Source organism: Bos indicus x Bos taurus, chromosome 7, assembly GCF_003369695.1.
Source record: "Bos indicus x Bos taurus breed Angus x Brahman F1 hybrid chromosome 7, Bos_hybrid_MaternalHap_v2.0, whole genome shotgun sequence".
Lineage (NCBI taxonomy): Eukaryota > Metazoa > Chordata > Mammalia > Artiodactyla > Bovidae > Bos > Bos indicus x Bos taurus.
In genome coordinates, this window is record NC_040082.1 from 105,918,273 (window position 1) to 105,945,771 (window position 27,499).

At 57.1% G+C, this 27,499-nt stretch overlaps 1 protein-coding gene and 1 pseudogene across 7 annotated transcripts; one reads left to right on the forward strand and one right to left on the reverse strand.

The window, feature by feature from the left end:
* The first annotated feature begins 247 nt into the window (after nucleotides 1-247).
* On the forward strand, nucleotides 248-27,093 carry KLHL26 (kelch like family member 26). Of its 7 annotated transcripts, none has more exons than XM_027548330.1 (5): nucleotides 268-355; nucleotides 19,224-19,399; nucleotides 21,694-21,876; nucleotides 24,304-25,881; nucleotides 26,904-27,093. In XM_027548330.1, the coding sequence occupies exons 3-5, from the start codon at nucleotides 21,695-21,697 to the stop codon at nucleotides 26,953-26,955; spliced, it is 1,812 nt and encodes a 603-aa protein (XP_027404131.1). In that variant the 5' UTR covers nucleotides 268-355; nucleotides 19,224-19,399; nucleotide 21,694; the 3' UTR covers nucleotides 26,956-27,093. The 7 variants fall into 7 exon arrangements, with proteins under 7 accessions (XP_027404129.1, XP_027404130.1, XP_027404131.1 ...); XM_027548331.1 differs by having other exon boundaries at nucleotides 274-355; nucleotides 19,224-19,347; XM_027548328.1 differs by lacking the exon at nucleotides 19,224-19,399 and having other exon boundaries at nucleotides 248-355.
* On the reverse strand, nucleotides 2,854-2,953 carry LOC113896712 (annotated as a pseudogene).
* Nucleotides 27,094-27,499: the final 406 nt, after the last annotated feature.

A 27,499-nucleotide genomic window follows, 5' to 3' on the forward strand; every position in this document is an offset into this window, starting at 1 on the left:
CCATGCCTGCACCTCTTCCCAGACTCCGCCCCTTTCCCCAGGCCCCGCCCCTCCTGTCCCAGAGCAGTACCGGCTCCTGCCTTTGCCCCCCCCCGCCCATTCTCAGACCCCGCCCCCTCCCGGGCCAGGACCCGCTCCCTTCTCAGACCCGGCCCCGCCCCTCGCCTAGGGCCCCGCCCTTCCGCAGAGCAGGCCCCGCCCCACCCCCCGCGATTTGGTCTCCCGAGCCGGCGCGCGCGGTTCCCGTCACTAGCACGCGCGGTGGCGGCGGCGGGAAGATGGCGGAGTCCGGCGGCAGCGGTGGCGCTGGTGGCGGCGGCTTTGGCGCCGGTCCGGGCCCCGAGCGCCCGAGCAGGTGAGACCCAGCCCGCAGGGTGGACCTGCACCTGCCCCAGGGCAAGAGTGGCCTATGAGGAGTCCTGGGGGTCCTGAGAGGTGCGGGATGGCTTGGACCAGCTCGAGGATCTTTACGGGGGCTGCGGGCTTTAGGTGGCCATGGAGTACTGGGGGGACTGAGGGCTATTCATGGGGCATTTGATGGCGGCTTGGGGGCCCCCGGACCTCCAGGCATCTGCATGTGTCCTTAGGGGCCAGAGAGGGCTTTGAGGGACATGGAGATCTGAAGGGAATCCCAGGGGTTCCTGATTGTGATATGGCCATGAGTAACTGAGGATGCCAAGAGGTCTGGGAGGCAGGGAGGTCCTGAGTAGGGGCCATAGGCAATCTTGCAGTTGTTGAGGCTGTCCTGGGGACTGTGAAGAGGGGACTGGGGGAGCTTGGAGGGCTGAGGCCCAGGGCTTCCTGGAGGGTGCTGAAGGACCCTGAGGTTTCTAAGAACCTGAGGTCCTGAGGTCCTGAGAACGTGCTGAGGGGATTTGGGGTGGGTGAGGACTGTAGAAGGTTGGGAGTAGGAGGTGCAAGTGAACCTGAGGGCCTGAAAGAGACCCAAGGGATCTGGGAGAATCTGAAAGTGGAAGCTGGTGGTCCCAGTGAGTTCTGATGGGCAGGGAGGGGTCTGGGGGTTCTGGAGATCCTAAGGGGCTGAAGTGGGTCTTGGGAAGCCTGAGAATGGTTTAAAAAGCCTGAAGGTTTTTAAAAAAAATATATGAGGAGGGTCCATCTTGGGGCTCCTCCCTCTAATCCTCTTGGGGTGTAAATTCCCACTCCCTAGGGCAAAAAACTTGAAGCAAGGTCTTGCCTTCAGATCATGGTGGAAGAATTCACCCCTTTTGGTCTGAGAGAGGCCCCCTTTATCTTTGGCCGAGTCCTAAGAATGGTTGTTTGAACCCCAGAATTGGCGTAGTAATTGAAGGTATTTATATGCATTGTTCTGGGTTCTCAGAGGGAAAGAACACCTGTGTTACGATGCAAGACCTTCCTCTGTCTTTCCATTGCCCAAGGCCAGCATGGTCTAGATCTCTTCATCCAGGCCCACCAGGACAGCCTACTACCACTGGCTGGCCGAGCAAGTAATTTGGCCTTTTTCTCGCTTGTGAGCTTATGGGAGCAAATAATTTCAGCCAACGTGATAAATGATAAAGTGGTTAATACTGGTGTGTTACAGAGTCAGTCCTCGTTGTGGGGACCTGGGTGCTTGAGTTGGGCTTTAGAGGCCTGTAGTGGGGAGCAGGGAGAAATCAGTAGATTTGGGAAGACATTCTGGGGGGTAGAGTGGATAGGACTTGGTGACCAGCAGGAGGTGGCATGTAATGGACAGATAAGAGGTAACATGAACCCTAGTCCCTGCTTTGGGCCCTGAGTAAAGATAACCTGGGGCAAAACCAAGGTATAATTAGTAACATGCTGTACAGTTCACTCATTTTACCTGAACAGCTCATTGAGTTTTAATAATTTATAGAGTTATGTATCCATGAACACAATCCAAGTTTTCAGAAGGTGTCCATCACCACAATGAATTCCTTCAAGCCCCTTGCAGTCAATCCTTCTCCCAGCTGTGGCCCCAGGTACACTCTGATCTGCTGTCACTCCCTGTAGTTTTGTCTTTTTAGAAATTTTATATGAATGGAATCATGTAATATGTAGCTTCTTGTGTCTGGCTTCTGTCCCCTAACAGAACATTTTTGAAGTTTCATATGTGTCCCAAGTATCAGAAGTTCATTCTTTTTCACTGCTGCCTAGTATTCCATTGTACTGATGGACATGATTTGTTTGTCCATTTACTGGCTGATGGACATTTGAGTGGTTTCCATTTTGACAATTGCAAATAAAGTTGTGGTGAACATCTGGGTATGCGTCTTTGTGTGGACATACACATTCTTTTTTTAAAAAAATTTTCTTAAAAACATTTATTTTTATTTGTTTGACTACAGTGGGCCTTAGTTGCAGCATGCGGGATGTTTTAGTTGTGACGTGGGATGTAGTTCCCTGACCAGGGATGGAACCCAGCCTCCTTGCCCTGAGAGTGTAGAGTCTTAGCCTGTGGGCCACCAGGAAAGTCCCTGTGTGGACATACACTTTCATCCTCTAGGAGTGGAATGTCTGGGTCCTATGGTAGGTGCAGGGTTAAGTATTTTTTTCTTTTTCTTCAAGGTAAAATGGGTCTTTTATTTATTTGTACTTAAACTTATAAACCAACCAGTCAGACTAGGACTATTATTATCATGATGTGGCAAAATACAGAACATCTTTCCACAAATACTAGAGTGATGAACAAATAGGAGTGGTAATAAAACAGAGCAAAATGGCAGAGGAATCCATGAAGCACTCTGTGGTGCAGCCCTTCACCTTAACAACTGAGGTCCTTGACAAGCAGGGCCTTTGTATCCCAGAAAAATGTAAAAAATAGTTCATCACATCTTTGTACTTTTGTTTCCTTTTTTTGAGATTAGATTAAAAAGTACAGAATGCTTCACAAATTTGAGTGTCATCCTTGTTCAGGAGCCATGTGAATTTCAATATTGTTCCAGTTTTAGTACATGTGTTACCAAAGCAGCTCTTGTAGGTTTAAGGAACTGACAAGTTGTTTTCCAGAGTGGCTGCACCCTGACTGTACTCCTCCCAGTGATGTGCAAGAGTTCCAGTTGCTCCCAATACCTGACATAGCCAGTCTTTAATTTTAGCCATTCTAAGTGTACGTTGGTATCTTATTTTGGTTTTATTTGCATATCCTTATTAACTCATGATGTGGGATATCTTTTCTTGGTCTCAGTGGCCACGCAGGTCTTTGATAAAGTGTCTTTTCCAGTCTTTTGTTCATTGTTTCCTTGGCTTGTCTTCTTGACTTGGACTTCTTTTCGTGTTCTGGATACAAGTCCTTTATCAGATGTACTATTTGCAACTATTGTCTCCCAGCCTGTAGCTTGCCTTTTTGTTTTTTAATGGTATCTCTTATCGGGCAAAAGTTTTATCATCTTGAGGAGGTCTCCTTTATCTAGTTCTGCATTATGGATCTTGTTTCTAGTTTCATATCTAAGAAATTTTTTCTAAACAGAGGCATTTTCTTTTTTTTTTTTAATGTTTACTTGTTGGGCTGTGCTGGGTCATAGTTGCAGCACGTGGAATCATTGGTCCTTCATTATGGCACACAGGCTCTTTTAGTCAAACTGGGCCCCCTGCGTGGGGAGTGCAGTGGCATAGCCATTGGACCACCAGGGAAGTCCTGGAGGCATTTTCTTTTTAAAAATATTTATTATTTAATTTTGGATGTTAAAGAACCTTCAGGCTTAGTTGCTCTGGGGCATGGGGGATCTTAGTTGCCCAACCAGGGATTGAACCCACACCCCCTGCATTGGAAGGCGAAGTCTTAGCCACTGGACCACCAGGTGAGTCCCCTGGAGTCATTTTATTAAAAGATATCTCCCTCATCTCTCAGATGTTCATTTGCCTCCTACCATCCATCCCAATGAAAAATCTGTTGTCTGGAGCAGCTGACGCGGGGAGGGTCTTATCCCTTAGATGCTCATGCGGGAAAAGAGCAAGAATCCTTCATATGGTGAGATGGAGATCAGAATTGGAGAGAGATTGCACACAAGATTCTCCCGAGGATCCTTCTGAGATGTAGAGGCCCTTGTAGGGTTGGTCATTTATTCATTCCTTCATTTATTCCAAACCAACCATACCAGTACATGACCTGCCTGTACCTCATACCTCTTCATCCTTCCATTCTAAGATCATGGCCCCTTAGAGGCACCTGCCTGACTCCCCTGAGCTCAGCTAGCCCCGGGAACACTTTTTCTGGTCACTTTGTTGTGTTGGCTTTTTGGGGTAAAATTTATGTAACATAAAACTCACCAATTTAAAGTGTACCATTCAGTGGTATCCAGCATATTCACAGTGTTGTGCAACCATCACCTCTGTCTAGTTCCAGAACACCTCCATCAGCCGAAAAGGACATCTTTTTCCCATTAGCAGTGGGTTGCAGTTCATTCACAAGGTCGTATGTATAAGTACTTCATTTCTTTTTATGGCTGTGTACCATTCCATTGTGTGGACATATTTTGTTTATCCACTTACTAGGTGGAAGGACGTTTAGGTTGGTTCCACCTTTTGGCTGGTTTGGATAATGCTGCTGTGCACATGCATATACAGGTTTTTGCCTGAACACCTGTGTTCACTTCTTTGGGGGTCTGTACCAGAAGTGGAATTGCTGGGTCCTGCGGCTGCTGTGTGTCCTGGAACGTGCACTCACCACCCAACACTACTTGGTGTGCTTGTTAGTGGAAATGCCTTGAGGGTGGAGAACATGTCTGTCTTGTCCACTCTTGGTCTTGTATGCCTGGAGCAGGGGCAGCCCAGAGGAAGGAAGTGTTCAAAAAATATGGTTGGGAGGGAGGGATGGGGCGGGACGAATGGATGAATGAGTGGAGTGTGGAAAAGCTCTCTAGGGCTTGCAGTCTGGCTGGTTGAAGTCCCTACTAGGTGGTCACGTCTGTCCCTTGTCTTCTTGGGGAGACTTGTGAGGCTGCCAAGGACTGGGGGGAGGCTGGCCCTGTCTGTGAGGGTGGTTGGTTTCCCAGCCTTCCAGGTGGTGCCTGCATCTGCCTTGTTGTCCCGTGAAGGGTTTTGTCACTTGGCCAGGGGTGGGGGCGGTTCCTGTGTTTCCCTTAGCCCTTCCAGCAGTCCCACAACTCAGAGAACTGTCCTTAGGAGTGATGGCGTTCCCCCTCCACCCAACAACACCCCCAGCATTACGTAACTTGTTTGTTCCGAGTTCACTTTTCTGCAACCAGTGGGGAGGAAAAAGAAAGAGAAAAGCTTATTCTCTTTCCTTCCTATCTCGAGGGATCAACAAAAAAACCCGTTGCCTAGTAGAGATGGTCGTTAATGACCAAGCCGAACCTCCAGGATGGACAGAGCGTGGCCGCCTTAGCTGGGGGCTTGCTGAGGGGATCCTAGCTCAGCCTTGGATCCTAGCTCCAAGGCTCCGTCACACCAAAGATCCTTGTTCTGCGGCAGCCCCCTCCCAGCTCCACCTCAGGCCTGTGACGGGAGTCTAGACTCCTAGAGAGAGAGGACGTTTGTGGGGTGTTGTGAGAAGGAGGGGGAACTCTCCTGGGAGTTGCACCACCACAACTAAAATTCCATTGCTGTGAGGAACCCGGCTGGCTTATTCAGGAGGAGCCTTCTCGCCACAGAGGCTCTTCAGATGCTGGGCCTTTGGCGTTCCTCTTTCCTCAGCCCGTCTTTCCTACAGGTGTCTGGATGGGGCCCGGTCTCCCTGACTCACGCGGCTTCTGGGGGACAAGGCAGAAGCATCTGTAGAGGGCCACGCCAGCCACAGCTGTTTCCCTGGGAAGCCATACCTGGGGTACCGCGAGAGTGGGTTTGGCACGGTTCAGTTGCGGCATCTGCTCCTGGCTTGGTGGTTTTTGCTTGTTTAAACGTCCTTCACCAGCCCTCTCTGGGTGCACCCTAGATCTTCTCCACATATCCCCAAGGCTCTGGGAGAGCCAGCCCCCCCAACCCCTGTGTGAAAGACTGGAGATCATTTGGCCTTCTGAGAAGGTTCTTGTTCCTTTGGCCTCGTCATCTTTTCAGCTGAGAGGGAGAGGCAGGAGTCTGACCCTCCAGGGACAGGGGCTCCTAGGAGTTCTGGGAATGTGGCAGCGTCAGGCACCTTGTGAGACCCGCTTGCTTGTTGCCTGCCTTGGGCATGTCTGCAACCCTCTGGGTGTTAGAGCCTTCATTTGGGAAGTGTTCAAGGGCACCCGGCATATTGCACGTGTGTGTGTGAGTGTGCAGGTGGCAGGGTTGTCCTGCAGTCCTCGTGCCGTTAGCATTCTGTGCACGGCCCACGTGGCCACAAAGGGACCCTGGGGTGTTTGCTGGTTTTGTTACTGAGCTGGGGTGGCAGGTTGGGAAGAGAAAGCTGGTCTCTTAGTCTAGGCTGCCACACAGAATGTCATAGACTGGGTGGCTTTTAAGCAGCGGAGATTTATTTCTCAAAGTTCTGGAGCCTGAGAAGTCCAAGATCAAGGTGCCGACAGATTTGGTGTCTGGAGAGGCCACTTCCTGGTTCATAGACACAGTTTCCTTGCTGTGCTCTACGCCGTTCTCTGGGGTCACTTTATAAGGGCACTAATCCCATTCATGAGGGCCTCGTACTCATGACCTAATTAATCACCCCCCAAAGGCCCTGCCTTCTGATACCATCACCTTAGACCATCACATAGGTCTCCACATATGAATTTTCAGTCTTTGGTAGTTGGCTTGAGCAGTTTGAAGGACACTCATATGTTTACTTGGTGGCCACGTAGCAGGGTCAGTGGGAGAACGGAACGCGTCAAGTCTGAGCTGCTTCTGCAGCAGCACGAGTGCAGATGGCAGCACGTGAGCCTACCGCTGGAAACAGAGTGGAGCCTGAGCTGGTGGGCCTTGGCAGAGTACAAGGGTGGGGGCAGTTGAGTCTGGGGCGAGGGAGGGAACGCGGAGCTGGAGGCGCGCAGGGCCGCCTCTGAGAGTGAGGCGCCCTTTCCTCACCTTCTGGCCGGCAGGGTCCCTTGAGCTCATGATGTGAAATAGCTCTGAACGCTGCACACTTCGCCCCGAATTGTGCAGCCCGATTATCTCACAGCTGGACTGCTTCCAGCCGGTAGCTGCAACCCCCAGGGGACAGCCTTCTCGTCGGCCATTCTTATGGGGTAGGAAGGTTTTATTAGCCTCCGCTATCATTGTGCCGTCTCTAGGGAGTGGGCTCAGTATCCTTAACTTTCCTTAACTGGTTATTTTTTTATTACTGATCCTCATGGGAGAGCTCAGTGAGGCCAGGTCGGAGGTTTGTGCCTGTCTCCCCGCCCACTTTAAGGAGGGGCTTCTCTGCACTCCCGCCCTGTGGTCTTTGGGCATGTTTCAGGCTCGGGGTTGAAGGCCCTGGAGAAGGGAGCAGGGAGGGCGGCTTCTCAGCACGTCCTTTCTCTTGCGGACAGCACTCAGCACTCATCTGGCGCCTGTTTGTTCTGCCGGCAGTCGTCACCTGCCTCCTGTGTCCCCACCGCTTTGTGTGGTGTTGGACATACGGGCCCCTGGACAGAGGGTGTGGGCCCATGTGGGTTGCTCACACCCCAGCATGTGGAACTCTTGGGCCATCATTTCCCCACAGTTGCCATAAATGATCCCGAGGCCGAGTTGGAGATTCCTGTCTTCTCCAGAAGGTTCTGGGAACCCCCTTACAAATGAGGTGGACCAGAGGCTCAAGGTTAGGGCCATCAGCTTGGGGGAAGGGAGGCTCCGGAGGTGGACTGTTTTCTGGGTACAGGCAAGTGGCACGTGTAGATTCTAAAGGTGGAGGAGCCTGGCTTGTTAGGGTTCCTGAGGGCAGAGAGGAACTGGAGAGGGTGAGAGGGAGGAGGGGGAGACAGAGGCACGGGCGTAGGGTTAGGGTGAGGGGGTGCCTGGGTCAGATTCATGTTTCGGAAGGATCCTTCTGGCGAGAGATGAGCCAAGGCGGGAGGCCGTGGAGATGGTGAGTTGTGAATGGGTTTGGGGAGGATTCAAGGTGGAAAGTCTTGTGTGACATGCTGACCCACGGTGACAGCCAGGCGGGGCATCACCAGTTCTCAGGCTTCTGCCATGGACCAAGGAGTGAGTGCTGAGGGGTACCCCTCAGGCAGGAGGAGGCCCCACTTGGCTTGAGAGTCTCTGCTGTCTGAGAGCAACCGGAGGAGGCAGGGAGCAGAGACAGACATCTGGCCTGGATGGCTCAAGGTCCCCCCCCCTCTCCTGGAAAGTCCTCACACCTCTCCTTGCTCAAGGGCTTCTGCTCTCCCACCAACCAGGACCTGGTCCTTCCCAGTTTGGTTCCCGCCTCCACTCTGACCTCCTCCTTAAGAGCACTCACCAGGCATGCACTGATTTGCTCTTTCTTCCTTTAATCTATTGACACACGGTGATGTTTCCACCTTTGAGCCACATCTAGTTCCGGCCCTTTCTTCCACCTTCTCCTCATCCTGCCCTGAGCCCCCACTGACTTGCCCTCCTGCTTCCTGTCCCCCGACTCCCGCTGGTGGCACCCTCCCAAGGCGGGCATCAGACTGGGCTGCTCCCTTGCCTGACACGTGCCAGGGGCTTCCTAACTCTCAGAACAATGTCAGAACAAAGTCCGCTTCTCCACGTGAGCCCCTTGGCCCCTGCCACTGCTCCCCAGACTTCCAGAGCTTGCGTCTCCAACCGCACACTGGCACCCCTCCTGGCCTTTGACCTCGCCCTCCCTTGGCTGGAGTGACCTGTCCCAGGGCTTTGCACAGCTCCAGGGTTGCCTCCTCGGGGCCTGGCCACTCTGCCCACTGTGACCCCGCTGCCTGCCCCTTTGTTCTCTGGCCCTTGCTTGTGGTCCATTCTGTGTCCCCTGGAATGTGCGCTCCCTGAGGGCAGGGCTTCATGGTGGAGGCCCTGATACAGCCTAGCAGGTATTCTCCCCACAGTCTGCGATGGACTTGCCAGAGGAGCTGGCCTGACTGGAGGCTCCTGGAACAGCCCTCCACTCCGGCTGAGCCAGGATCACTCTGCTTCTCCTGATTTGAGTTAATGGCAGGAATGTTGTTGTTCAGTCGCTCAGTCGTGTCCGACTCTTTGCGACCCCATGGACTGCAGCGGGCTGGGCTTCCCTGTCCTCCACTATCCCCCGGAGTTCGCTCAGACTCATGTCTGTTGGGTCGGTGGCGCCATGGTTCAGGCAGAGAAACAGAAAGTCACGGGCGTGCGGTCAGGGAATCCGCCTCCATTAGAGAGCAGCCAGTGGGCAGTACCCTTGTGCATGTGCTTCATGGGGTTCACAGCCAGAGTCACAGTGCTGCGCTGAAGACGAGAAAACGTCCCGCCGCTCTCCGTGTCCAGCTGCCTGCAGGGGGAAGTGGGGGGCTGGGGCCCTCCTCCTCCTCCTGTGGTAGCCGCTCCACAGCTGTGCAGACGGCTCTTAACACTTGTTAACCCCGAGTCTCCAGTCCCTTCCTCCTCCCCCGCCCCTCCCCGTCTCCCTCCAGAGAGGGCTGCTCAGGACTCTCACAGCTCATCCCCCCATGGCCAGGAGAGCGTTTCCCTAACATTCCTCTGCGGAGTGGGTTTTGGGGCGCATCCAGGGTGATTTCAGACCCCTCGCCGAGCAGCCCAGCCGTTGAGCTCTTCCCGTGGACCACCTCGCCACACACTGAAAATATTGTGATTCGGGAGGAAGTAACCGGCACCTGGGGGGAATCACAGACCTTTCCTGTGAGGGAAGCAGCTTCCGGAATTGAACACACTCGGCCTGGAGGAAATCTTGAGGGGTGGACCTCTGGGCTTTTAAAGGCCTCAAGGGGGGGTCACCCGAGGATCGAGCGCCGAAGACGTTTTCTGACGCCACAACTGCAAAATTCCACAGGGGTCAAAGACGGGATCCGAGCGGGGCTGGGCTGGGCTGGGCTGGATATCCGGAGAGCTTGCCTCTCAAAGGGATGTTAGAATTTGAAACAGTCTGCTGGAGGAAGCGGGAGCAGGCAGACATGGTCACCCAGAATCTTCCACGGCTGGAGCTAAGAGTGGGGCATCTGGGGGGGTGGTGACAAAGTGCCCACGAAGCAGCAGGCATCTAGGGGGCCCACTGTAGACCCTGAGGCAGACTCCACTTAAAAAACTTCCAGGACTGTCATCGAAAGCCATAACTGTGTGCTTGCCGTGGTGGAGTCTGGTCCCGGAGGGCTTCTTGTGGTCTTTTTTCTCCCCGCTGCTGTCATGCGAGGGGTAATGGCAGCCCCTGTGCCCGTAAGGTGGGGAGGCTGGGAACAAGTGTTTATGCTCCACGTGAGTCACTTGCAGAAGCTCTGAGTGGTGTTTTCCCTGCTGAGGTTGATGGCATCGGGCGGCCCTGCAGCTCCGGCCTTAGGCATGCTTTCCGCAGTTTAGCGTTTAGAGTTGCTGAACTTTCACAGAAGGGGCACGGGGAGCTTGCTGACCTTGGCTGTGTCCTTCCAGGCAGGCGGGGCTTGGGCTGTCTGTTTGGTCACCGCTCACTGGCCCGCAGAGCCGCGAGGCATTCTCGCCTCCACTCCCAGGGCAGGAAAGCTGTGTGCATGGCAGGGAGAGATGGTAGCTGGAAAAGTGTTGACTCCACAGTGGTTTTTCCAGAGGCTCGTCTGGAGTTCAAGCCCCGGATTTGAAACTTCTGACATCAAAGGCCCCCGTTTGTTCCAGGAGCCAAAACCTCAGCTCACTGCCTTCAGTTAAAAAATAAAAGCTCATCGTTCATGTAAAAAATAAGTTCAGGGAGAATTCCAGTTTTAGGTACATTACATACAGGCCTCAGATGATTCCCCTGCAATCTGTGTCTCCCGTCCCTCAGCTCTCTGACTTCCTTCCTGGTTGGGCAAGGTGACTTTGCTTCCCACCATCCTGGCAACCCTAGGGGGAAGACAGCCTTCCATCCTGGTGGCTGCAGCAAAAGTCCCAGGGAAGGCTCTGATTGGGTCAGATGGGTCACACCCCCTCTCCTGGGACCAGGCTGGGTCCTGGGAGGCTCTGGTTGGCCAGGGTGGGTTGTGAGTCTCCCTTTTCAGCTCAGGGGTGGGTCTGCTTATCCTTACCGCTGGGGCTGAGAGTGAAGGAGGAAATCAGGGGTTCCTTATTAGAGGAAGGAAGGGATATTGCACTCCCCCACCCCAAATGAAGATATTCATGATTGGCCCCTTTTCTTGCCTAAGTCTATGCTGCTATTAGAAGATCCTTGCTGAGCCACACCTGTATCTTTGTCTGCTTGTATATGACCTAGCATCACTGGGCATGAGCATGTGCCATTTGGCAGAACTGTCCCTTTCAGAGCCTCACACCTTCCCTGCCAGGGGAGGCAGCTGGGCTGGGTCCTGAGATGTTGGAATTTTCAGTGCTGGAATCTCACGGGATTTCCCAGCAGGGTTCTGGGGCCAGGCAGTCTTGTGCCTACTTGCCTGATGTGTAGAGGGAAGAGGTTGTGCTCATTCATGTGGCCACATCTCCAAGCCCAGGGCAGCAGGGATAATGTGGGGGGATGGGGACTTACTGGGATCAGCCTCTTGTCAGTGGGTGGGAACAAAACAAGTGAAGCTTCAGCCCGAGATCTGCTTATTAGCCACCCTTTCCGTCCCTGGCATGGGGGCCCTGGCTGAGCTTTGAGGGGTCGTGGAGGCTGTAGGGAGCCCTGCCCAGGCCGTGAGGGCAAGGAAAGCCTTGGGGGAGACCTTCTCCTTCGAGAAGGCTTGGAAGGGTGGATGCTGGAGGAGCGTGGCAGAGCTGGTGGGCTGGAGAGTGCAGCATGGGGAGGAAGGGTGAAGGGGACGGAAGGAGCTGGCTGTTTGCTCAGGGCATAGCATGAGCAAAGTGTGCAGGTACGACATCCCAGAGAAAAGCCTGCTGAGGGCTTCCTGGTTGAGCCCAGTCAAGGATAACATACCCGTTCCCAGGAGTTGGACCAGGGGGTTGAGTGGAGGGGATAGCAGCAGGTATATGGGACAGGCAGAGATGGGAGTCAGGCCCCAGCCACTGCTGCCACCTAGCAGCCGTCTACCTGCCCCCTTACCCATTCATCATCTATCCGTCCGTCCATCTCTCCATCTAGCCAGCCTTCCACCCACCCACCCTTCCATCCACTCATCCATCCAGCCATCTATCCATCTGCTCGTTCGTCTAATTAATTTACCACGTCCCTCATTATCTATCATCCATCTACCCATCTATCCATCCATCCATGCACTCAGCCATCCGGCCATCTAATCAACAGGCATGACCGAGCTCTGAACACATGCTGGGCACGGTGCCAGGTGCTGGAACACAGCAGGAGACAGAGCCCACCTTGCCCTGCCTGTTGAGACTCCTGACTCAGACTGGAGGAGACAGACAGACTGGAAACGGATGGTTTACTGGATGGTGTGATGGGCAGGCAAGACAAAAAGAGCTGGGTTGGGGGGTCAGAGTGGTGTGCAGGCTTGGGTGGGGCTTTGCTACTGGTGACCTGGCAGAGTGGGGTTCCCCCCTCATAACAGCTGGGGAGTTAACAGGCTCGTCCACCCCCTTGCCCCGGCTGCCACCCAGGAGCTGTGTCCTGCCCTCCTTGGTGTCTGGCTCCACATGCACCTCCTGGCTCGGCCTTCCTGGTGAGTGGTCCCTGCTCTCCAAGCCTCAGTTTCCCATCTGCATCATGGAGATGATCAGGGGGCCATCCATCTGGGGCTGCAGAGAGGCTGACACTGACCTCTTATGTGCCGTGTGGCCTTGGGTGGGTGCTTGAACCTCTCTGTGCCTCAGTGTCCCTATCTATAAGATGGGGCAGTCGTGGTGGATCCCTCTCCAGGCTGCCCACCAAGAGATGAGCTGGGACCCGGGTCGGCACTTCTCCAGCCTGCATAGAGTGGGTGCTTGCTTGCCAGGAGGGGGAGGGGGGTACCTTGTAGGCAGAGTGCTTGCTGCTGGTGAGGGAAGGGGGTGGTCTATGTGTCGCCTTGAGAAGTTGCTGAAGTTGGGCCGGTCTGGGATTGAGGAACTGCTGCCCACAGGGTCCTTTGGTCCATCAGCAGTGGCCAGACCCCACACGTCCTGGGCTCCCTGCGGCACCACTGAGAGGCTGGGCTGAGGCCAGAGGGCCTGAGCAGGAGGCACAGCGGGACTTGGGGGGCCCTGCACGCACTGTGGCCCTGAGGAGCAAAGCGTGGGGAGCCGCAGGGAGTCACCTTGAACGTCGGCGTCGCCTGCTGCTGGTGGGAGAGTGGGCCGTGTCTGCGGGGCTCTCGGCGACACCCCAGTGAGTGCCGGGGGAGTGCAGGGACCCACGCAGTGTGTCCCTGCCACAGAAGGGCAGGAGGACGGTGTTGGCAGCACGTTCCCCTCAGCCTGGAACAGAGCCAGCACCGAGTGAGGCCGTCTGGCGCCAGGCTCTGCGTGGGATCTCGCCAGGGTCTCTCGAGGCTGGTGACTTGTGGGGCCGCACAGACCCCCACCTCTGCTCCAAGCCCCTGGAAATTTGCTTCTTTTTACTTGCCTGGGTCTTTGGGAGGAGTCATGATGTTTCTTTTGCGGTGGACGTGGGTTCTAGAACCCATCTGCCTGCCCAGCCACGGGCTCAACCCCCAGCCTTCCTGGCTGTCACGTGAGGGCCCTCAAGGGTCACCAGTCCCAGGTGCCCGCAGGTTGCCTGGTTCCCTCCTGCCTGCACGCCCCAGCAGCGCCTCTCTTCTGTCACCTCAGCGTTGTCCCGCAGGCATGGGCAGGGAGGAGCCATGGACAGACGTGGCGGGGGTGGCCCTGCACGCTGATGCCCTGAAGGCCAGGTGGGCAGGTGTGGCCTGGCACTGCTTTGCGGGGCTCAGGGCGAGCATCTCTGGGGGTGCCGTGCTCCCAAGCTGAGCTCACAGGGGCCCCAGTTGTGCCCATGGCCTGGCTCTTGGAGGAGGCAGAACAGGTGGGAAGCCGTGATGAGTCTGTGCCCCTGCCTGGCCCGCCTGGCCTCCCGCAGGGTGCACAGATCCGCCTTGGCACTGGGCATCCTGATTGGAATTACAGCAGAAGATGTAGGAAATAACGAGCATGATGACCAGCAGGGAGAAATAAACAACATAACTGCTAATGCTGTGGAGAGCGCCCAGGCTCAGGGGCACATGGGGTCTTGGGCCCTGGCCAGATTTTCTTTCTCTCTGGATCTCTGTCCCCGCACCGTCTCTCTCAGAGGTTTGGCATCCCGGCCTGCTGGGACACTGCTTTCAGGACCTTCATCTGCTCCTGGGTTCTCCACTTGTCCACCCAGCAGCCCTGCTCCTTGGTCCGCTGCCCAAAGAGGCTGGGGCTCCAGCTCTGCCAGAGGACCGCAGGCTGCCCCTTACTGCTGGCCTGCGGCTGCCTGGGGGTGAGGCGGGCGGAGCTGGCCTGGGGCGAGTGGTCCCAGGAGGGAAGGAACTGACGTTAGCATGGGGGCCGCAGGCCAGCCCGCGCGTCTGAGGGCTGCTGCCAGGTGCCAAAACACGGTGACTCCATCCTTCGGGCTGGGGGCGCAGGACCCAGAGCTGTGAAATATTGTGGTAACCACAGCAACAGCAGCTTGCGAGTGTCTGCCTTTGGGGGCCATGTGGGACCCTGGCTCAGACGCACCTTTTATCCGTGGCGCTGCGACCCCAGGGGTCAGCACAGTGGCCTTGGCCGAGTCAGCAGTTGCAGAGGAGCAGGAAGTGGGAGCAGCCTGCAGATGTGGGGGTGGGGGGCACTCTGGGCCTCAGTTTCACCATCTTGAAGAGGACACTTGCCACACTGCCCTCCTGGGCTGTGCCCATGTGCTCTGTCAACGAGCCTGCTGTGTGAGGAGTCAAGCGGGCAGGAGGAGCGAGCCAGAGAAGCTTCCAGTATGGCTGGACAGGAGGCCAGGGGTGGTGGTGTGAGAGCCAGGCCAGAGAAGTGGCAAGCGGGTAGCCGATGCTTCTCCGTCCACAGCCCAGCCCCGTCCCCAACCCCCATCCCCATCTCTGGTCTCTGTCCCCCATCTCTGGGTCTCTCTTTCTCTCTGGGTCTCTGTTCCCCCATTTCTGGGGCTCTCTCTTTCTCTCTGGTTGCTTTCTCTCTCCCTGGTCTCTGTCTTCTTCTCTGGGTCTCTTTCTGGTCTCTGTCTCTCTCTGGGTCTCTCTCTCTCTCTCTCTGGCCTCTGTCTCTCTCTGTGTGTTTCTGACTCCCTCTCGGGGTCTCTGGCCCCCTGTGTCCCCCACCAAGTGCAGCGTCTTCCTGCTGCTGTACCCAGGACCCTGGGGCGGAGTGGCCTGGAACTCCCTGGTACTGCGTCGGCCGGGGCGCGAGCCAACCAGCTGTGCTGCGCTGCTGCGCTCCATCGAGCCACATGGACAATAAAACCAAAATTGGCTTTGAAAGTGGAAGTGCTCTCCGTTTTGAGGGGAAGTGAGGGAATTTGCATGTCAGAACAGTATGTTAAAGGGGCAATACCGTCAGACTCTGTTCTGGCCTGAGTTTTGGGCTCCATGTGGGGGTGGGAAAGGATTTTACAAAACCCCAAAGAAATGTTTCCATGAAATTCTTTCTTGTTCTTGCCTCTTCTTTCTCTCTCTCTCTTTTTTTTTTTGGACATTCCAATGAAAAGAACTTTCCGGGGCTTCAGATCTCTCCTGTGAGCTTGGGAAACCGATCGTGGAGACCAGGGCCAGCAGGCGGGTGAGGGCAGGAGGTGGGGAGCACCCACCGTGCCGAGTGCTGCTCCTCACAGCTCTCAGTGCCCCCGGGGGGCCGTCACTGTTCACGTGGCCCCGCACCTCACACGGCCGCCCCTCACTAGGCCATTCTGCCTTGGACTTGGGTCCCCTCAAAGCAGGTTCTGAGGCAATGGCTCTAGCCCATGGTGTATTTTGGGGTGTCGACCTCATGAACAACTAAGGAGGAAGGAAGGAGCCCATGCAGGGGGTGCTAGCCAGGATCTGGTGACGGTGCGGGCGGTGGGCTTGGCCGGCTGGGGAGGCCCTGGGATCCTGCCATGGGTGTCCTGGGGGGGCTTCCCCCACGCAGTCCCACCAGCCGTCAGCCCTGGGCAGGGACACCCTTAGGGAGGCAGCCGCCGTGTCCCGTGTCATGCCTGGGCCTGCACATGCCCGAGGGCGCCCGATGACAGTGCCAGGGGGACATGGTGTGCGGGCTGGGGTCGGGACAGCAAGGGGCATGCCCTCCGTGGCCAGATCCAGGCTGAGGGTGCAGCCGGGGTGGCCTGCAGAGACGCCCTGACCCGGCTGCTGACGCACTGGCTCCGATGACTCAGCACGGGTGACCGTGGCTCGGGTGGCTGTCTGGAGGCTCGGACCAGCTCAAGGCCTGCCGCCGCCGCCTTCCTGGGGGCCGTGGCCCCGCCTCGCCGCCGCCCCCTGTCTGGGCCGGCCTGAGTAACGGGCCTTCCCTTAGTCATCGGGCCCAGGCTCCGGCCCTCCCTCCTCCTGCTGCCCACCTCCGCCCAGCCACGCCTGCCTGTCTGTCCAGGCCGGCTGCCTCTCTCCCTCCCCGAGCTCCCCAGAGGCTGCGAGGTGTGTGTGGGGGTAGATGTCAGGGCTTCAGAGACAGTTGTCCCATTTCTGAGATGGGAGGAGGAAAACGGCCTCCTGAGGTGCTGGGCGCCTTGCTGGCGGCACACGGAGGCGGGCCTGGGGAGGGCGAGGCATGCGCAGAGAGGGGCTGCTTCCTGCCCACGTGGCGCAGCGTAGGCTCCACACCCTGTAAGGGGCAGTGCTCTGGGCTTGGTAGGGGTGTTCTGGGCTGGGGTGCCCTAAACCCCACATTGTTGTTGTTGCTTAGTTCCTCAGTTGTGGCCGACTCTTTGCGACCCTATGGACTGTAGCCCGCCAGGCTTCCCTGTCCATGGGGTTTCCCAGGCAAGAATACTGGAGGGGGTTGCCATTTCCTTCTCCAGGAGATCTTCCTGACCCAGGGATCAAACCTGCATCTTCTGTATTGGCAGGCGGATTCTTTACCTCTGAACCACCAGGGAAGCCCTATAGGAGCTTTTTAATGCTCAGAGTATGCACGGCCTCCATGCTCAGCTGGAGGGCAGCCCTTTGTACTCTCTTAAAGGGTATTTAGTTTGTTTCCCATCTCCAGCCCCCAGTGAATATCCTCAACACATCTCTCAACTTGCGCAAGTAAGTGTATCTCAGAAAAATCCCGGAAGCAGACTTGCTAGGTTGAGAAGATGAGCCATTAGAATTTTGCTAGGTCTCTCAAACTACCTTCCTGGGTGTTGACCCATTTCAAACTCCATCTGGAAATAGACAGGAGTGTCTGCTGACAGATGGCCTGCCTGATGACTCTGTCCACCTGAGGGGCGAAGCCAGTCCTTTGACAAGCACACTTTTCTTATCATAAGTGAAGCTGGCTCTGAGGTCCTTCCAACGAGATGTGCTTCCTTTCCCATGAACCGTCAGCCCACAACCTTTGCACATCTTTCTGTGACATTGCTGGCTTTGTATTGATTTCTTGGTGCTCTTTATATATTAAGGACCACAGTAAATATATACTCAGGGACCAAGCAGCCCCAGGGTGAAGTTACCTCAGGTGTGAGATTTTTCTTCTGGTGAAAACACGCATGGGTGTACCAGTTCCCAGGGCTCAGTGGACACAGGAAATCCTCCCACCTTGCCTCACACTCTCAGAGGAACTTCGAAGAAAAAACTAAGGCCGGCTAAAAGCAAAATGGCAAAGGCTGGGTAGTGGGAGTGTAAAAATGTGTGAGGCGAGGTGTCCGTGGAGAGGCCAGCCAGGCTCAGTTGGCACCTGCCATGAGCCAGTGCTCTGTGGGTGGTTCCAAGCTTCAAGTTCCCAAGCACTTGGCCCCATTCAAAGGCCGGCGGGCAGCTTGTAGGGGTGGTGGCAGGGTGCAGCCCCCCACTGGGCCTGGCCAGCCCAAAGTGAAGCTGGGGAAAATAGGGAGTCTGCCATCCCTCGTTTCCTGGGAGGTGATGGCGGCCCGGGAGCCTCTTGGCAGCCCTCTGCCCCATTTGAGAGCTGAGAAAAATCAAGACTCAGAGGACTGAGGAATGTGCCTGAGTTGCGTGGCTGGCAGGTAGCAGGGCGGCCTCGGAGTCCTGCCCTCTGCGCCTCACTCCAGGTGCCGGGGCCTGGAGTGGCAGATGCTGGGTGCAGCCCAGCAGGCTTTTAGAGTGGGTCTGGCTGAGATGAGCTCCCGGGCTCTGGGTCCTGGCCCCGCGCTCCAGACACTGCCCAGGGCCAGGCTCCGGTTGGATGACTAGGAGGCCCTGGCAGTGCGTGTGGCGTGCTGGTGCCACCTGCACGTCACCTTTCACCCCGCAGCCCCGCTGTGCACACTGAGTGGCGTCTGTGCAGAGTGGCTCTGCCGTCCCCGGGGTCACCCAGACCAGCAGAGTGTGCGTCGACATCTTAACACCGTCCCTGGTTTGAGGTGGGCCTCTTCTCCACCGCCGGGCCCCAGGAGGGAGGTTCCCACCAGCCGTCTCTGATCCTAGGCCGCTGTGCTGTGCAGGGAAGATGGGGGCGCCTGGCCCCAGGCAGGAGGAGGCCCGTTGCGGGCTGGAAGGTGACCCCACACAGGGATGGCCCTGATGGAAGCCAGGCTATAGGGCCAACACCCAGGATGCTACCAACCCCTCTGCTCCCAGGGAGAGGCTGGGCGCCCCTGTCTAACCTCAGGGGTGGCAGAGCTGGGAGGAGAAGAAGCTGAGGACATCTCCACTTTCTGGCCTCTGCCCCTCTCTTTTCCCAGCTCCTGTTCCCTCCCACGGGACACTGACATGCCTGTTCTGGATAATTTGACCATGTTGGGCCCCCGTTTCCCTGACTGTGTGCCTGGCAAGGGCCGGCTGCTCTGTCTCATTCATACTGTGTCCTCCCAGCCTTGGGAGGGGGCCATGGGGCTGACAGAAAGCCCTGAGGATCTCGGGATGGACCCGAGCACCTCAAGGATACTTGGAGGCTCCTGTGGGACAGTGTTGGCTTTGGCGATCCAGAGCCCATTGTGGAGTGTCGGCGAGAGGACACAGTGAGACCCTGTCCCTGGAGATGTCCTGGCCAGGGGATGGGTGCAGCTTGAGGTCCTCTGAATCCCGAGGATCCGTAATCTTCAGAATGGGGGTCACTCGCGGGTCTTGGGAAACCAAAAGAACAGAGACTTGGGTCCTAGCAGTGGCCCGTCCAGGAAGGATAGCCTGGATGCAGCAGCACTGGGGAGAGGCGGGGGGGCATCTGAGGTGGGCGTCCACTCCATTCAGCCAGGCTAGAGACTCATGGTCCTCCTGGGCCCCTTTCCTTCCCTCCTTCCACAGTCTGCACACCCAGCCTCCAGCTCCGGTTCCTGGTGCCACTGGCCCCCTGGCCTCTCCGGCGCAGATGCTCTGAGTCGCACGCGTTCCTGCCTCCGGGGACAGGACGGCTTTCCACTCAGTGCAGGTGGTGTCCCCCGACACATCCCCACACCTTTGGAGTCCTGAGCACCTTGCAGGTCTGTGGGCAGCGCTCAGGGCCCTGCAGCCCCTCTGCCCATTGACTTAGTTCACCTCCTTTCTTGAGGCTTCTAGAAGGGCCACTGAGGTGGGCAGCCTGTGTGAGTCGGGGACCTCCTGTCGGCAGCAACTGAATGCCGTGTGCTTGACCCCTGGTTGGGGAGCTGGTGGGCAGTGGGAGCCAAGAATCCTTCTTTCTCCTCCTGCATTCTTGGAAAGACCAGTGCCCACATTCCTGGCCCTCATTTGTGGGCAGGCGTCCGTCCCAGGAATGGGAAAGCACGTTCCAGAGAGCTGGAGGCCATGGGGAGTGAGCAGAGGACTGGGGACGCTGGCCTTTGCCTGGGTCGGGGGGTGCTGGGAGAGTCCTGGGAAGGTTATTGAGTCCATGGAGGCTGAGGGGCATGTGCCTTTCTTTCTTTTTTATAAGTTTGGAGTTTTTAAAAATATGTATGTATTTATTTGACTGCGCCGGGTCTTAGTTGCGGCGTGCAGGATCTCCGATCTTCCTTGCAGCACGTGACAGGTGAACTTTCTTTTAGTTGTGGCATGCAGGCCTACTTCCCTGACCAGGGATCAACGTGGGCCCCCTGCATTGGGAGCTCAAAGTCTTAGCCAGGGAAGTCCAGGCCTTGTCTGTTTCTGTTGCATTTGGAGATGAAGTGATACATTAGGGCCTCCTAAACTCTTATTTATTTTTTTTTACTTTACTGTTGTTTAGTTGTTAAATTGTGTCTGACTCTTTTGAGACTCCATAGACTGCAGCCCTCCAGGCTCCTCTGTCCGTGGGATTTCCCAGGCAAGAATACTGGAGTGGGTTGCCATTTCCTTCTCTATAAACTCTTCATTTATTGATGCATTTCTGCAAAAGTTTTCCAAGATGAAATAGCAAAGGGGACAGTGGCTAGGAGGTAGGGGATGAAGGGGAATGAGTAGGAACAATAGGGACTGAGCCACAGAGGACCTCGTGTACTGTGAGGCCCTGAAGGTCATGGCTCATTTCACACAGGCCCTGAGAAGGCTCCAAGGACCTTGAGTTTTGTTTTGTTTTTTGGGGTGAAGTTCACGTAACATAAAAGTCCCCATTTTCAAGTGTATAATTCAGTGGCATTTAGTGCTTTGACAGTGTTGTGCAACCATCATGTCTTTCTGGTTCCAGAACATTTTCATCACCCCAAAGGGAAGCCTGGATGGGCAGTCACTCCCCACCCTCCACCCCCAGCCCCTGGCAACCACTGATCTGCTTTCTGTCTGTGGATTTCTGGACAATTCATATAAATGGAATCATGCAACATGTGACCTTTTGTGTCTGGCTTCTTTCACTTAGCCTGAGGTCTTCAAGTTTCTTCCCTATGGTAGCCTGAATCAGCTCCATTCTTTGTCATGACTGAGTAATATTCCATCACATGCATACACATTTCATTTATCCATTCATCCACTGGTGGGCATTTGGGTTGTGGCCACCCCTCTCCTTTTCAAAACTTTATTTTTATTGTAAGACAGCCTTTGCCTTGTGCATCCTTATTTTGATGGGATGTGCCAGAATGTGTCTTCCTTCTCCCATCCCCCTAGCAAGCTGCCCCCACAGGTAAATCCATCTTCTTGAAGGGAGTTATACTTGGTTTTATTGCTTCTTTATATTGGCCCCAGGGTGACAGGAAGATCCCATGCAACCTGCTGTTTCCTCGGGTTCAGTCCTCCTGTGTCCTCCACAGCCCTGGGGCCATGAGGTTGGGACGCCCCAGTTGGTCCAGTGATCAGAACTCCACGCTCCCACTGGAGGGGGCCCGAGTTTGATCCCTGGTCTGAGCAGGCAGATGGCTACAGGAAGCAGAGTAGTGGTGACTGGGGGCTGGGGAAGGGCCTGGGGGGTGACTGGCAATGGGTATGGGTCTGCTTTCACCTTGCTGATAGCCGTGATGGTTGCATAACTTTGTGAGTGGAGTTTATGCCACTGAATTGTACACTGCAAAATGATGACTGTTATATGAATCTCACCTCAGTTAGAAAGAAAAGGCTATGTGGGAGCCTCTGTGGGTCTTGCATGAAACCTCGCCTATTTCATAGGTGACAGTTGGAGTCTGTACATGTGCCTCCGCTGCCAAGGCCAGCCAGCGGGCAGGTGGCAGTCACCACTGGGACCCAGGTCCGGCTTCCGCTTCTCGGGGATGGGTTCTGGCAACTTCACCTCCACCCAGGGGCAGCTTCCTGCCAAGCCTGCTCAGGGCCCCTGGGTGGAGAGCAGATGGCTCCACGGCCGCTCAGCTGCCTGCCCACCTCTGCTCCCTCACAGCATGGCTGACAAGAACGGGGCCCTCAAGTGCACCTTCTCGGCCCCCGGCCACAGCACCAGCCTCCTGCAGGGCCTCGCTGCGCTCCGCGCCCAGGGCCAGCTCCTGGACGTCGTGCTCACCGTCAACCGAGAGACCTTCCATGCGCACAAGGTGGTCCTGGCTGCCTGCAGCGACTACTTCAGGTGTGCAGGGCCCCGGGGTGGAGTGGGGGCACCGCCTGTCCCAGAGGGACCATCCCAGGGCTGTGCCTCCAGCTGCATCCAGCCCAGGATGGCTTTGAGGGAAAGAGGCTGAGGTTCGCCTATCTCTGGATTTAGAGAGAAGCCAGATGTCCAGTAAGCCCACAGGTTTTACCAGGTTTGCTGCTTTTTCAACCCTGGGGGACACGGAGCAGACAAGCCGGGCATGCCTGGGGGCAGAGGTGGGAGCCCGCTTAGCAGCTTGTGCCCTGCGAAGGCGGCAGGGCGCCATTGGGTTTTCATTCTGTCTGATGCCTGCTTGTGCCTAACGCTGTTCTGGGCCTTGGAAATTTGGTGGTGATCAAAGGCACGAGTTCTGCCCTTGCAAGCCTGTGTGCAGGCCGGGGGATGGATGGTAGACCTAGTCGGCAGCCCCTGTGGGTACCAGGCTCTGTCCAAGACGCCGTGTTATGAGTGAGGCCTTGCTGGGTGTCCGGGTCTCTCTGCCCAAAGACTCTTTCCTGAAGAGCTCGGCTGCGCAGGGGAGTGAGGGTCCCACCCAACCATTCTCACCCGTGGGAAGCTATCACAGCTCAGGGACAGTCTCCCTCATTCCCTCAGTGACCAACTGGTCAGCTTCCTCCTGCCGCCTGAGAGAGCTGGGGTGCCACTTGGGGGTGGTTCTTCAGCCCCACTTTGCCGGCCGTCTCTCAGAGTCCCAGCCCAGGTGCCCACCCTAGGTCTCATGGTCCTTGCAACTGGGTGCCTTGCCTGGTGCGCCCCCTGGCTGCCCGCCCCATGGTCTCACAGAGGCCGTTCTGGGGAGCTGGAGCAGCCAAGCCATCTGGGGCGCCGCTTCTATTTTTATTCTGGATTTGGGGACGGGCGGGCCGGCCGAGCCAGAAATGCCCTTTAAAGGCTCCTCTGCGCTGGCACTGCAGTCCGAGAGGCCTTAAAAGGCAACGCTCCCTCCCATCGCCGTGATCACTTCTGCCTTCGATGGGCTGATGGGACTCGTGGGGACAAGAAGAAGCGGGGTCTGGGGGCTGGTGGAGTGCTGCTGCCAAGGGTTGGGTGGTGATTAGTCGGTGGCCCCCAGCTGCCCCCAGCTCGGCTGTCTCTGCTCCTGGCCTGAGCTGGGCCCACCCAGCGGGGGACTAGGGATGCGCATCTGCCAGGCGGTGTCTGAAGTTCTCCCCTCAGGCGGCTGTCACGAATGTGTGCTGATGGGAGTTACAACTCTGATGAGGTGCCAGCTGGTCCCATGAAAGGACCCTGCCACTCTCCATCTTCTAGAACTTGCCAGGAGCCCTGAGCAGGCACTGGGGTTCTCACCCCTCTTCCTGGTAGGGGACCCTCTGGAGCCTTGTGGGGCTGGGACCCAGGGCCCGTGTGTCTCACCAGCACTCACGTGAACACCGCTTCTCGGGACAGAAGCGCGTGGCTGACAGCCGGGGTCACTTGCTGCTGGGGTGGGGCTCACAATGGACTGGTGTTCCTTTAGGCCATTCTCAGGGGGCTTCCCTGATCACCTAGGCCTCTGGAGATGACACGGACTCTAGCATAGCTTCCTGACGGGCCCTCTGACCTGGGGACCCTCACCCTCTCCAACCCCTGTGACAGTGACCCAAGACCCAGGCTGGGGAAGGTGGAGCCTCCTGCCCTGGTGGGCCAGGCTGTCCGTGAACCACGGTGCATACTGCCTTGGGAGACCTTGCTTTGTCTCCGGAACTTGCCGTGGGGGAGCTCTCCCAGGGCTGGGTGTTAAGGTGGGCCAGGGGAACCTGTCCTCAGTCAGTTCAGTCGCTCAGTCGTGTCTGACTCTTTGTGACCCCATGGACTGCAGCACCCCAGGCCTCCCTGTCCATCACCAACTCCCGGAGCTTATTCAAACTGACGTCCATTGAGTTGGGGATGCCATCCAACCATCTCATCCTCTGTTGTCCCCTTCTCCTCCTGCCTTCAATCTTTCCCAGCATCAGGGTCTTTTCCAATGAGTCAGTTCTTTGCATCAGGTGGCCAAAGTATTGGAGTTTCAGCTTCAGCATCAGTCCTTCCGATGAAAGTCCTGTCCTCAGAGTCAAAGCCAAACCCAAGATTTGGTCTCCTCTTGGGGAACTGCACCCACCCCGCAGCACACAACCCATGGTCTTCACCCTCTGAGTCCGTGGGCCCTAGCACTGCTAACCTCTGGGTTAGGCTGGCAGGGCCCCTCGTGGGGAGCTGCCGTTTGTAGGAAGATACGTGACTAGGGGGTAGATTAAAAATCTTTCTTTTCCTTTCTGCGTGTCTTTGATGAACATCCAGCCTGCTTTCCCCCAACTGGTCATGCTCTGCTTGCAGTGTCCGGGGTGTAGGGGGCCAGGCCTTCCTGGGCAGCACACAGCCCCTGGCTGGCCTGAGGCCCCACGCTGTGTTTCCGACCTTCAGGGCCATGTTCACGGGTGGCATGCGGGAGGCGAGCCAGGACGTCATTGAGCTGAAGGGCGTGTCGGCCCGCGGCCTGAGGCACATCATCGACTTCGCCTACAGCGCTGAGGTGACCCTGGACCTGGACTGCGTGCAGGATGTGCTGGGCGCCGCCGTGTTCCTGCAGATGCTGCCCGTGGTGGAGCTGTGCGAGGAGTTCCTCAAGGCCGCCATGAGCGTCGAGACCTGCCTGCACATCGGCCACATGGCCACCACCTTCAGCCTGGCCTCGCTCAAGGAATCGGTGGATGCCTTCACCTTCCGGCACTTCCTGCAGATAGCCGAGGAGGAGGACTTCCTGCACCTGCCGCTCGAGCGCCTGGTCTTTTTCCTGCAGAGCAACCGGCTGCAGAGCTGCGCTGAGATTGACCTGTTCCGGGCGGCCGTGCGCTGGCTGCAGCATGACCCAGCCCGGCGCCTGCGTGCCAGCCATGTGCTCTGCCACATCCGCTTCCCACTCATGCGGTCCTCGGACCTGGTGGACAGCGTGCAGACGCTGGACATCATGGTGGAGGACGTGCTGTGCCGCCAATACCTGCTGGAGGCTTTCAGCTACCAAGTGCTGCCCTTCCGGCAGCACGAGATGCAGTCGTCACGCACCGCCGTGCGCTCAGACGTGCCCTCGCTGGTGGCCTTCGGGGGCACCCCGTACACCGACAGTGACCGTTCCGTCAGCAGCAAGGTGTACCAGCTGCCCGAGCCGGGCGCCCGCCACTTCCGTGAGCTGACGGAGATGGAGGTGGGCTGCAGCCACACGTGCGTGGCGGTGCTGGACAACTTCGTGTATGTGGCCGGGGGCCAGCACCTGCAGTACCGCAGTGGCGAGGGCGCTGTGGACGCCTGCTACCGCTACGACCCCCACCTCAACCGCTGGCTGCGCCTGCAAGCCATGCAGGAGAGCCGGATCCAGTTCCAGCTGAACGTGCTGTGCGGCATGGTATACGCCACGGGCGGGCGCAACCGGGCCGGCAGCCTGGCCTCAGTGGAGCGGTACTGCCCGCGGCGCAACGAGTGGGGCTACGCCTGCTCGCTCAAGCGCCGCACGTGGGGCCACGCGGGCGCCTCGGTGGGGGGCCGCCTGTACATCTCGGGTGGCTATGGCATCTCGGTGGAGGACAAGAAGGCCCTGCACTGCTACGACCCTGAGGCCGACCAGTGGGAGTTCAAGGCGCCCATGAGCGAGCCCCGAGTGCTCCACGCCATGGTGGGCGCCGGCGGCCGCATCTACGCTCTCGGCGGCCGCATGGACCACGTGGACCGCTGCTTCGACGTGCTGGCCGTGGAGTACTATGTGCCCGAGACAGACCAGTGGACCAGCGTCACCCCCATGCGGGCTGGCCAGTCCGAGGCTGGCTGCTGCCTGCTGGACAGGAAGATCTACATTGTTGGGGGCTACAACTGGCGTCTCAACAACGTGACTGGCCTCGTGCAGGTGTACAACACCGAGACAGACGAGTGGGAGCGCGACCTGCACTTTCCCGAGTCCTTTGCCGGCATTGCCTGTGCCCCCGTGCTGCTGCCCCGGGCCGGGCCCCGCAGGTAGCTCCCCGGACCCCGGTTACCGGCTTGGCTGTCTGCTGTTTCTGCCAGGGGCTCGGTGGGCGCGGGTCCCCGCAGAGAGCTGGGCCACCCTACCCCTGGGCCGGCCTCCTGGGGCCTGCCATGTGGGTCCGGCACCCTCTGCGCCCCTGCTTCCTTCCTGAAGCAGATTCTGGCTCCACGCCCTCGGGGGGAGCCTGCCAGCAGCGTGGCTGATGTGCTGTGGCTGCCAGCTCACATCCAACGCGGTTTTCTTGCCCACCTCGTATTCCCCCTGGTGGGTGGGAGTTGGGGTCTCCCCTCTCTCCCCTCCCTTTGCCTGGAGGTCTGAGACGTTCAGATGTGAACTCATTTGATCCTCCAATTCCCCCCCACCCTTTCTGAGTTGCATGTGTCTTTTTTTAAAAAAACACACCCCAGATCTCTGTGACACACAGGAGCAGGAGCGGTGGCTGGGAGGTGCCTGACTGGGGCACCACCTGACTGGGGCCAGAAGGGCATGTTTCTGCCTCCCCAGTGAGCCCGAGCTGCTGAGTGGGAGGGGCCCAGTGCTCATCTCCATTCCTGACCTGGGTCCTGGCACCTTCAGGGTGTGTGATCGTCTGCTCTCAGGAGGGAAAACCACAGCCACCTCCCAGAGGTGGTCCTTAGGGGCCTTAGGCCTTCCACTTGGCTCTGGGTGACGTGCAGGGCTGTAACAAGAATGGGGGTGAGGCTCCTCGTCCCCGGCCCTGTCCCATGAATGAGCGGGGACGCTGGCCTTGGAATCTCACAGCGCATCCGCATTCTGCAGGCCCGTCCAGTGATTTTAGTTCTGCCCCTTTCTAGCCCTCTGCTCCCCCACCCCCGCCCTGTGTGCAGGTTGACGTGCCGCCAGGCCTGTGCCCACTTGGTGCGGGGAGTCAGGCAGGCTGTGAGGCTGCTCCCTGCGAGGGATTTGTGGCATCTGTGGCCACGTTTGTTTTGGAGTCTAAACCTCAAAACCTTTTTTTTTGTTTGGTTCTCTTTTGCTTTTTCTTAAGAGGCCAGCACTGCTGTCTTATAAACGAGATTTGTACCCTCGGGGCAACTTAAAGTGTCTCTTCTGCTGCTAATGGACGATTGATGTCGTGTCTCTGTGACCCTCGCACCATGTGAAGAATTAACCTCAGACCTTAGCAGACGTCATCGCCTATTTTCCTTATATTTAATAAAAATGTTATGGTAAAAAGATGGAGTGGGCCCAGTGTTGAGCTTGTGGGGCGTGACGGCTCGCAGGTTCCTCGTGGCCTTGCGTGTCTGGGGCTTCTCTCTCCACTCCCCGTTTTCCAGCCTTGCAGAGGAGCAGGACCAGCCTTCGGCTCAGAGCCAGGGGGCAGTGGGCTTCCCAGGTGGAGCAGTGGCAAAGAACTCGCCTGCCCGTGCAGGAGATGCAGGAGACGTAGGTTTGATCCCTGTCGGGAAAATCCCTGGAGGAGGAAATGGCAGCCTGCTCCAGGATTCTTGCCTGGAGAATCCCATGGACAGAGGCTGCCTGGAGGGCTATAGTCCATGGGGTCGCAGAGTCGGACACGACTGAGCGGATGTGGGCGTGCAGCCAGGACTCCCACTTCCAGTGGGGAAGACAGAGGGCAAACCC